Source organism: Anoplophora glabripennis, unplaced genomic scaffold (assembly GCF_000390285.2).
Source record: "Anoplophora glabripennis isolate ALB-LARVAE unplaced genomic scaffold, Agla_2.0 scaffold268, whole genome shotgun sequence".
NCBI lineage: Eukaryota > Metazoa > Arthropoda > Insecta > Coleoptera > Cerambycidae > Anoplophora > Anoplophora glabripennis.
The window spans coordinates 660,211-671,837 of record NW_019416436.1 but is presented as its reverse complement, the minus strand read 5'-3'; the positions used below and the strand labels follow the sequence as shown (position 1 = coordinate 671,837).

General features: G+C 33.0%; 1 protein-coding gene across 2 annotated transcripts in view; it reads right to left on the bottom strand.

Moving 5' to 3' along the window:
- Positions 1-226: 226 nt before the first annotated feature.
- The window catches only part of LOC108904344 (E3 ubiquitin-protein ligase HERC2), a 47,654-nt gene continuing 36,253 nt past the window's right edge, over positions 227-11,627 (bottom strand). Inside the window, exons 50-54 of one of the 2 annotated variants that reach the window (XM_018706860.1) lie at positions 5,956-6,457; positions 5,228-5,726; positions 5,013-5,176; positions 4,716-4,960; positions 227-846 (exon numbers count right to left, since the gene is read on the bottom strand). In XM_018706860.1, coding sequence (XP_018562376.1) covers positions 697-846; positions 4,716-4,960; positions 5,013-5,176; positions 5,228-5,726; positions 5,956-6,457 — 1,560 coding nt within the window. In that variant the 3' untranslated portion in view covers positions 227-696. The remainder of the gene's footprint in view (positions 847-4,715; positions 4,961-5,012; positions 5,177-5,227; positions 5,727-5,955; positions 6,458-11,627) is intronic. The other variant, XM_018706861.1, reaches the window with a different exon arrangement.

Sequence of the window (11,627 nt, the reverse complement as noted above, 5' to 3'; positions counted from 1 at the left end):
GCGTATTTCGCTGGTTTATTTAATTGAAAAAAGAAAATTACTTAGCTGAACCAAAATAAGTACGAGACTTCTTGAATCAATCTTGTATGACTATTCAGCCATAATATATTGCCAAATTTGTAGAAAACTATTAAAAAGGTGGGTAAAGGAAAAGTTTGGAGTCCAAAAGATTAATTTAAAGGTTATAAATAAAGTCTGAGAGCCATACATGTGAATCATATTTTTATTAAAGATATGACTAGATCAATACATATATAAAATATTAATGTAAAGTGATAATACTAAAAAAAATTAACATGATACTCTATATTCATTACCATTACGATATTTAATAATTCCATTACATTATAGTTAACCACTAGGCATTTAGCGGCATATTTACAGCTGCACTATAACGAAGGTGTAAAAAGTTATGAATTGACGAATTCGAGGAATGTAAAAACAAGTAGCAACGCAATAATTACATATAATAAGAAAAAATGTGTATTGCTTGAAAACTTAATGTTACACTTTGCTGTTCGCATGCTAAGCTCGTGAAGGCTCGCCAAAATAAATAGCTTCGTTCTGATATAAAAGGAAATACTTTATTCCATACAACAACCATCAATTTCATGTTTAAAATAAGATACCTACATTGCCATCACATTTGAATTTGTACGCAAAAAGGAAATAAGTTGGACGGGAGGTAATACGGTTTCAGTTGCTACTGTCCATTTCCGGGTCGCTGTCCGCATCAGAACTTGAACTGACGGCGAGATCTCCCGCCATAGCAACTCGAGCATATTCATCTTTGTCGATGGATTTGCAAAAATGAATGGCATATTTCAGTTTTTGTTGTAAAACGTGCTAAAAACAATGACCAAATCAGGAAAACATTTTATTTCTATAAGGCTTTCTGACTTGTGCACTAATAGTTTTGCTGTGCTCGAAAGTTCAATTTCAAATAGAAGCAAAATTTATATAGAACATTTTCATCAAGAACAAAACGCAGATTTTTAAGAAAGGAAGTTCATTTGCTGGGCTAGTTTTTGGCATCGTAAGAATTACTACAGAGCCTTCATAAATGAATTTATGAATAAATATCGATCATTTGTCTTCTGCCCGTTTACCGTTCTACTATCATATCATATAACTCAGATGTAAAGCCAACTTATATGAACATTTACCAAATGTATAGCTGCAATTTCTTACTTTCTTGTACATACAATGAAAATTGGTTATAACGTCATTGCTTTATACGACCTATTGGATATAACGACTGAATTTGGAAGTCCCGATTAAATTCTATAGAAATACCATATTAAAAATATCGTTTACTACGACACCGTTTACAATGACATCTCGGATTTAACGGCGCGTTTTTATATACATTTACCACAGAATCTATCGGTTATAAGAACCAATGGTGATATATGACCTTAAAACCAGTGCACCGCTCTTTGTCTGCCCCACCGCCATCCACCCTTTTGATACCAGTTAGTACGTTTAGGACAAACAGTTATATGTATTAATTACCACTTTCTATCAGGAAGTCAAAGAGAACAATGTTTAATAAAGAAAAATCACATATAATATGAAAACTAGAAAATGGAGAAACTAATGCAAGCATAGCAAAATAAATGTGACATGTCACACTATGTTTTCAACAATTTGGAAGGATAAAAATAAAATAAAGTCTGTTCGAAACCAATTCACTGAAAATGTTGTACGTGAGATCTACTGAACACAAAGCAAAACATATACATATTTAAAGACTTGTATAGTAACTTTCTCATTTTTTCAATAAACATTTTAAATAAAATATACAGGGTGATCCATTAAGAATGGAAACACTCGCGTACAAAAGTTGTTTATGGACCGATTTGAACTGTTTTTTTTTTTAAAGATAGATCTCCAAAATCTCTATCTTGATGCAAAATTTGAAGATGCAATTTTGATTTTCAAGACCTACTACCAATTTTTTTTCAAGTGAAAAATAGCAAAATTTTGTTAATGATTTTTTTATAAAAAATCTGACTACACCACTGGGTTTGGGAACCCCTCAAATGCATTTGTACCAATTTTTGCAAAAAAAAGTTTGCCCCTAAAAAAAGTTATGACAATATCAGCATCACCAGTGTCGTTGTCGGTGAACCTATCCTTTTATAAAAACTGAATAGAACCCAAAGGGAAACAAAATTAAATAACAAACACTGGTTTAATAATTATTAATAAGAATCATAAAAACCAGTATACATAAAATAAACAAGTTTGTCAAATTATTATTATTTCTTGGTTATTATGCCAAAACATACAAATATTACCTTCTTAGACAAAAATAATTACATTTATAATTTTTTTATTCAGAAAGTCACTGGATTCTATTACCATAATCCAATTCATTGTGAAGAATTTTCCGAAAAAATTACAATATTCCAGAAAATAATGTTGCTTAAAAATAATATGAACAAAATAGCCTACGCTACTGATCCAGATAGACCCTAATATTACGCATAGCACAGTTTTTAAAATAAACAATACTTTTATGGAATATGGTGCTGTATCAAAATGCATTTTAAAAAGGGACAATCAACAGAGAAGACGTATTCACAAGCAGGAAATTTTAAATTATTTTACAAACAATCCTCAGAATAGCCTCAGGATTGCTAGTTTAGATTTACATTTACCTAGAGAAAGTATCCGATGCTGCCTAAAAGAAAATAACATAAAACCCTATAAACCTAAGTTTCTTCACACTCTGGAACCAGGCGATAATAAGAAACGAATGGAGTTTTGTCTCTGGACACAGGGACAATATCTCAATTATCGACTTTTTTTTTAAAATATCTTATTCAGCGTTGAGGCCACATTCACGACGAATGGAATTGTATCATCACAGAACTCGCGGTGTTGGGTTTTAGAAAATCCAGTGGATAATTAATTGCCGAAGACAATATAGTCAGAAAGTTGTTTGGTGTGGGATACTTAACGAGAGAGTCATTGTTCCGTTCTTCTTTGAAGGGAATATGAATGGCGAACAATTTCTACATTTCCTTCAGAACGAATTTTTTAATGCAGTCGATAATCTTCCATTACAAGAAAGAGTAAATCTACATTTTCAGTTGGATGGATGTCCAATACACAATGTGAGACAAGTCAGGGAGTGGCTTAACGAGAATTTCCCCAATCATTGGATAGGTCGAAACAGTCCATTAATTCATTGGCCACCCCGATCTCCAGACCTTACCCCACTTGATTTTTTTCTGTGGGGGCTTTAGTAAGCCCAAAGTTTATATGAAATGACCAAATAACCGGGAGTTATTGTGCACTAGAATAAGGGAAGCATGTGAGGAGATTAACGCGCATCTATTACGAAATGTTGTAAAAAATATAAAAAAACGTTATGAAAAATATATAGAATTAAACGGAGGATTAGTGGAAGCTACAAAAATTTAAATTTAATGACGTGATTAGTGTAAATCAATTTGACAGACTCCTTTTTCATTTTTAAAAATGTAATTTTTTAATCATTACTTTTTTTATCAATTGTTGTTTATATTAGAGTAATTGTTGTTTATTTTGTGTATACTGGTTTTTATGATTCTTATTAATAATTATTATACCAGTGTTTGTTATATAATTTTGTTTTCCTTTGGGTCCTATTCGGTTTTTATAAAAGAATAGGTTCACCGATAACGACAAACTCTGGTGATGCCGATATTGTCATAACTTTTTTAGGGGCAAACTTTTTTCGCAAAAATTGGTACAAATGTATTTGAGGGGTTCCCAAATCCAGTGGTGTAGTCAGATTTTTTATAAAAAAAATCGCTAACAAAATTTTGCTATTTTTCACTTAAAAAAAAATTCGTAGTAGGCCTTCAAAATCAAAATTTCGTCTTCAAATTTTACATCAAGATAAAGCTTTTGGATCTTTAAAAAAAAAACAGTTCAAATCAGTCCATAAACAACTTTTGTACGCAAGTGTTTCCATTCTTAATGGGTCACCTTATATGTAATTGCTTATTACGTCTAATGGTTATAACAGCGGTCGGCAACTGGTGGACCACGGAAGGTAAAATACTGGGCCACCAAACGTTTTTTGAAAGTATAAATTAATCAAATAAATTATTTAAAAAATATTTTTTTTACATTTGAGTGCCATCCTTATCATTTTTTCTAGTATTTTACAATTGTGTGACTGATTTGAGTTCTTAATGGTTAGTAAGCAGATTAAATTTGAGTGTAAATTAAAATAAAAAATTAGTAAGAAATATGAATATTTTTTCTGGACCTCATTAAAAATTTTCAAAAGTATCCGGACCTCACCTAAAATTACTTGCCGACCCCTGGGTTATAACAACCGTAAACAAGTGGTTCCTTGAAGGTCATTATAAGCAATTTTCACTGTATATGCTGAATATAGAAATTACGTTTGAAATACTCTATCAGATTTTTTTCACCACAATTTGCTTATACAATCATGAATAGTTAATAATTAAAAAATTATTTTTTTTCATTCTGTCAAAAATTTATTTACTTAAACTATCTGGAGTAATAACAGGGCTACTGTACTTTGCCACAACAATGGACTACTTTATACGTATGAGTAAATTGATTATCCCCAAAAACTTTCCTCCACATTTCATTCTTGATTTAATTTTTGGTTTAATTCCTTGTAATTTGGATCTCATTATTATTCGCGATTTTTGGTACATAACTATTCAATTTTCACTTACCTTGCATGAGTACCTAGGCATTTTAAGCAAAAAAAAGCAAGTGTAGCTCTCGGGCAAGAAATGATCTGGTGGCGTATACTTGTCTAAAATTTGTATAACAAAGTCCCTCCCTCTAAAATCGGCTATGGTTCTGGGTAAACGTGTTCGGCCCCACACGAACCTCAAGAAAAGTGATCTCTCTTGATTAGTGAACTCCTCCATAACCTCCCAGAACCACTGAATCAATGGAGCGCTACCATCGATACCTGAAATGAACCCGTTAATACACATTCGTTTATCATTACCTTAATTTTTTACCTTTATAAGTAGCGACCGATTTTAACAATGAAAGTGGTATATCGGGCGATCCGCACACCATTGTCTCCAATTCATAACCACTAAATAACGATAAAAGTGGCACGGGTACAACTCTGGACATTCCATCACGTACGGCCTTAACTTGTTCGTCAAATTCGTGCAACCTAAAAATCGTTGGTAAATAAAAATGTTTGATCAAAACGTACACAGATTACCTGAAATTTAAAGCTAATCGGACATATTCGAGTCGATTTTCGTAAGTAATCCTCTTGTATCTCGTACTAAGCGGCACATCTGTCCCGCAAGAAGAGGGCGTTGAAAAGGGCATCTCTAGATTTTGAAATAGTGGCTCATCCGCTGCCATATCTCTAATACATAATAGTCCTGGGACGTAATCTCTATCGATTTCTGTTAAATCAGCAGGTGTCAAATCTATTCCTGCTAGTTGCTTCCAAACTGGTTCTGCGAGATTCAAGCTCAGAGGGGAGCCGGTTCTTATGGCAATGCCCATAAGAACCCCTAAAAATCTGAACATGTTCAAGTTCAGGCATGTTTTCGCAAGAGGGTTTAATATGAAGCAGTCACGGTTCACGCCAGCTTCATCTCTACCATTGGGTGTTGGAATCAGAAGAGGCAGGGATCCGTTTTGTAGTTCGTCACACATTTCCGCTATGCTCTCACTGTAGCCGCCGCCACAGTCATCCACGCTTTCACCTTTGGGAAATTATGGAAAAATTCTAATATTCTGTATGTATAGGGTGTAAATTTAAGGGCAGAGCAGTTTCTTAGGGATAATAGCATATCTTTTCCAGAATAATATGATTTTTTGAAAGAAGCTAAGGTGTTGTAAATGATTTTTAATTTAATCTAAGAAGTGATAATAATCTTATAAAATATATTTCAGTAAAAAAACAGTTCATAGAATCGTTTCCCCTAAACTTACCCACAAACTCAACTTTCCAAACTCTGTGAGGTAATGCCAGAGTTTCCGAAGTCAACAATGGCAATTTGCTGACCATCTGTCCAAAGACAGATTTCATTCCGTCTACTCCGGCCAAGCCTCCTCTTGATCTTGACCTTTTCACTTGAATCCTATTCAGTTCTATAACCGGTCCGTGATGTTTATCTCTAACCATCGTGGCTTGAACGACTTTCCTGAAAGTCGCCTCTTTTATGTTGTAAATTAAAATACTCCTTAATTCATGCAAAGAATCAGGGCCGGTAATGGGAAACATCGTAATGCAGGGGCATATCAATTCAGCGAAATGATGCAAAAGAACTAATCGGCGATGTAATACCCATGGCGGAATATCTTGCAGTAAGTCATATTCTAAGGGAGCGACTGACGGTAATCTAGCACAAGCGGAACTTGCGTTACTTGTAGACCAAGCCAAGGTGTGTGCAGAGCCGCAGGCAACGTTCGTTATTTTCTTCGCGTTTGCCTGCTTAAAAATTAAATTTGAATAATGCTTCTATTTAGTATGTAAGAAAAATAAGTCAAGGTGTATGTTACAAGATGTGGGTGTGTCTCGACATCTGCAAACTATACATGACAAACATCGACATTGAATTAAATTCTTTACTTTACCTTGCAAGCATGTCAAATTCAAAGATTAATACTTGACCGAAACTCAAGAATTCATATCTCAACTACCACGCTGCATATGCTGTTTTACTGTTTAAGAAAATTGATGATACCCATAAATTTTTAAATTGCATTCTGAGTAATAATTCTCTTAAAAATTAAAAACCGAGGACAATGCTCACATACATAGGTTTCACACTGTAGTTTTTAGAAAACTTCTAAAGCTTAAAGTGCTGACACTCTAAGGTGGTTGAATCGGGTGGCCAACTAAGAAAGGCCACCGGCCATATCTCAGAAACGAATCATCACACAGCTTTAGGATTACATTGAAGAAAGTGGCCCTGAAAAACCGCTGAAAAATGTTTGATAGTTTTTAAAGTGTCCGCTAGGTGACGTAATAGCCACGACTAAATAGAAAATTGGTATTTTCTTCATATTTTACTGAAATAAGGGGTATTGAAAATAAATGCAGTGTAATCCTTAAACAATGTTGACTCTTTTGTGTAACACGTTTTGTTCTATCTCCAACAATAAAGTGGTGGGGAGACTTCAAAACAATTTTTTTTTAAATGCCGATTACTCCAGTTAGCCCCAATGGAATTTAACAAATTTGGCCTTATTTAAAGATTACCGTTGCCGCTAGGGAGAGGTATAGACATGCTTACAAATTTCGCGATTTTTCTTAGAAAAATCAAACGGAATGATACAGGATGAAATATAGCATTGAAGGCCTAAGACGTCCGTGAAAACTGCAACTCGATATCTATCGTATAAGTGTAGATATTATCACACAAAGTTTAAATTATGAATTTACGCATCCTGCTGACGTAATATGACTTGCTTATAGTCCACGGGCCCATGTACAAAGAAAAAAATGATTACCAGCAAGTTGTAACTTTGTGTGCAGCTTAAGTTTGACGAGTCTCCCAAGATTTGACTACGAGGAAAATTCAACAGTGGTAAGTTTTCCCGTGATTTTCAAGAAAACATGTCAATCTGGCATAAACATGGTATGTTATGACCAGCACTTTTTTTTTAAGTTTAAATGAGATATATTTTTTTTAAACCCACCAAAAAATTTGTCCGACAAAAATGTTGGTATTTTGATTTTGTCCCCCACCCCAAATATGTCGATTTGGTGACGTTATGGTTGGTGACAACCAGCAAGCTGATTTTTCTGGAGGGTTTGGTAATAAGATTTGAAATGAAAGTATCTTATTGTCCGACAAAATTCTTGAGAAGTTTTTGCAGTCCGACGCCCCAAAGATGTCGACTTAACGACAACATGGTTGGTGATAACCAGCTGTCGGACAAAAGCGTCATTATTTAAAAAAATACAATATTAATCTGAGAATTTAATTGTCCGACAAAATTATCGTTTTTTTTTGCTTGTCTGACAAAATTAAACGATAAAATTTTGCGGTTTCAATACTTACGCATGATGTAGAAGAAAAATTTATATTTAATAAAAAAAATATATGAATAAAAAAAAATGTTTAAATTTCTCAAATTTCAAAATAAATACGACTAATTTAAATATATTTTTTTATACAAGTACAAAAAAATTGTATACAGCTAATAGGTCAAAATTCATGGGTAGACTCTCGAAGCAAAAATATTGCGATTTAGCCGAACTTCCCTCAGTCCAAAAGTTAAGAGTTAAAGAGATTTGGAGTTCTTTAAGTAGAGAAATTGAAATGTGTTCGCATTTTGGTTAAATTTCATAGAGGGCGCTAGCTGCAGTAGATTGAATGTGTTAAAAACGACATAACTTTTTTATACTTTAAAGTATCTCATTTTTGGTATCAAATATTATTTTCCAACTTTTTTTACACAAAAAAGCTACACTTTATAAAACTAGCTGTCTCGCACCGTTTTCGAGATATTTGGCTTCGAAACTTCCAATGCTGTTGAATTAAATTACAATGAAGTACCTACCTATTATTAATTTAGCGGTGAAGGTTCTTAAGTTTAGACGAAAATCAAATAATTAACATATTCCACTTGTCTTATTGCTGTCATTTGTATGCTACTGTCCATTAAGTATTATTCGTACCTAAAATTACATCTTGATTTAAATTGTATGTACATAAATGTGAGATGGAATGCCAAGACTTCCGTTTTTGGGGCTACATGAAATCAGTTGTTTATGGAGAAACTAGAAACAACTGTTAAGAACTTTGGCAGCAAGTTTTAAATGCTGCAAAGTCATTTCGCATTAAGGATTTATACTTTACAACAAGACTATTTTTTAATAAACGCGTTGATAAATGTATAATATTTTTAAAATTGGTTTAATTGGTTTTTCAAGAACAAAATTATGTGTAAACTGTTTGTCAAAACAAGATTGCAAATTTTAATTTAAAAAAACACAAGCAAAAATTTATGCATTTACAGTTACCATTTTTTATAAAATAGTTACAATAGTTTATGGATAAAGTAGGGAGAAGGCTCATTGACTTCTGCGCATCCTATTTTCGAGGGACACTACCAGTGCCGCCATTTTGAACATGAACTGTCATTGTCTATGAACATCAATTTGTTTTGTTTTAATTTTTGAGGAGTGAGCAAGGTTATGTTTCGTGAATTATTTTTTAGTTACTATTTGTTTATATACGTATAATTTACGCCTGGAGCGGCAAATTGGCGCTGTGGACGTTTTTTAATATTCATTACATCGTTTCCACACTAAGGAAAACATTTATCCTTTATTGTTTTTGTTATGTCTTATGCTGTGAAGGGGTGCTTTTTAACATAAGGCGTTTTAAGGAATTACATTTCATCGGTAAGAGTGGTTTTATGAATTTATTTCTTGCAACAACTGTTTAAATAATCTTGCAGCTTTCCGAGGGGTGATATGTTTATAAAATGGGTAGAAAGTCTGAGACTTGATCACGAATTTAAATGGTCAGAGAAATAAAAAAAGATTTTCTGAATGCTGTAAGTCAAATTCGCCTAAAGCCTGATGCAGTTCCAAATTTAGAAGTCTTTTTAACTAATAAAGCCGACGCTCCATCCACAAGTTCAATTGAAACATTACATACCATACAAAATAATGCTCCATTTACTTCATCGATGTCATTAGATGATACGGCAGAGCGTTCTAAGCTTAACCAGAACCATTGGTAATTTTATTTTTTGTTAATACTAATTGTTTTAAATAAATATTATTTTCCCTGGCAGTGTATATTATTATTTTGGTGAATTGTCATCTAGTCAAGATACTTCTATAAGTACTGATAGCAGCACAAGGAGAAAACGTATAAAGTTTTTTCACACCGAACATAGTTATAGCTATGTACATCATAGAAAAAACAGTAATTAGGTTATGCGAGTTATACACGTTACACGTATTTTGTCTCCAACCCCAACCAATAACTATATTGCTTAGCTTACATGTTACATTATTTCAGTATATCACCTGATAACATGAAAAAAAAATATTCAAGACAACTTTTAGTATTCACTGAAAATAAATTGCCACATGAAAAGGATTTCATGATTGTATTTGTTGCTTCTGTGGTACAACAATTTTATAATTGTGCAGGAGAGCTATGTTCTTTAGTTTAATAGAGCACAGTGTTATCACTCGTATGAAAGTCATTTATTAATTCTAACGAAAAGTGTTGTTTCTGCATATATGCGAATAAAATTTTTTAATTATAATATATAATATACTAAAAAAATTCAGGGACATCTAATACGAAAACAACAAAGTCAATATTATTTAATCATCAATAAATAAAATATGTAAAATCATTATTATTTGTTTATACTAGTTTATCTTTATATTTCAAAATAGATTTTTTTTTAGATATTTACCAATTTCTGAAAAAAACCTATTAAAATAAAAATGTTGCTCATATAATTTGATCTTTATTCTTGGTATTGCATTTTAAATTTGCCTCTTCCTGTTCTTATTTAAATTTCCCTAAAATTTGTCTGTGTTGGCAACCACGATGTTCAAAATGGCGACCATTGTTATTAGCCGCTCGCGCAGGTTGTGAGAGCATTCTCCCCACTCTATATCTCTGGGATAATCTAGATAATCTAGATGCTCAAAATGCCGTCCATCATTTTCAGTACAAGAAATTACTCTCTGCTGAGTGGATAGAACAAGTCCACTGAAATACTTTGAATAGCATTTCTTATTCTTTCAATCATGTAGTAGGTCTGGTGGAAAACACAAGCTCTTTTATTCGCCCTCATAAATAAAAATCTAAACATGTCAGATCTGGACACCTGGGTGGCCAAGAGAATAAACTTCCACGCCCTATTCACCCGCCAGGATATGTTGCAACCGTCGCGTTGGTAAAACATATCACGACGAATTGCCAAAGAAGTGGCAATCCATTTCTTAAAAAATTTAGATAACGTTCTCCATTAAGGCTTTTAATAACAATAAAAGGCCCAATTATTTGTATATCAAGAGTTCCACACCAGCGACCCTGATATTGCACTTCTTGCATCCAGTGCCGATTTCCCTCTTCTAGTATGATGACGTCTTTCAGGATATTGCACCGCATAGACCCTAGCAGCAACAGTTGCATTTCTCATGCATTCGAAGAAAATCGCTAACCTGTCAAATACTTCTTCATTTGTAAGAATCGTTTTAATTTTAGAAATTAATTTAAAATCCGAAACACAAATTCAGCTAGAAAAGAGGTAATAAACACAATAACAACTATAACAATTTTTTGATATTATATTATTTCTGCATTGTCTCATTGTCGGAGCTTATTTGTTTTCAACTGACACTTTGTCAATTTCGTAGTCAAATCTAATAATTATTCATAATTTAAACTTTGTGTGCTAATATCTACCATTAGAAGATATCGAGTTGCAGTTTTCACTGACGTCTTAGGCGTTCAATGCTCTATTTCATCTTGTAAAAACAGACATACCATTCTGTGACGTCCTTGTGCACCTCACAACTTGTTAAGTACTGAATTATAATTCTTACAACGGTGTTTTCAATATTAACATTAGCGGCCATTTTAGAAACTAGCAAATATTTTCCAACAATTTTT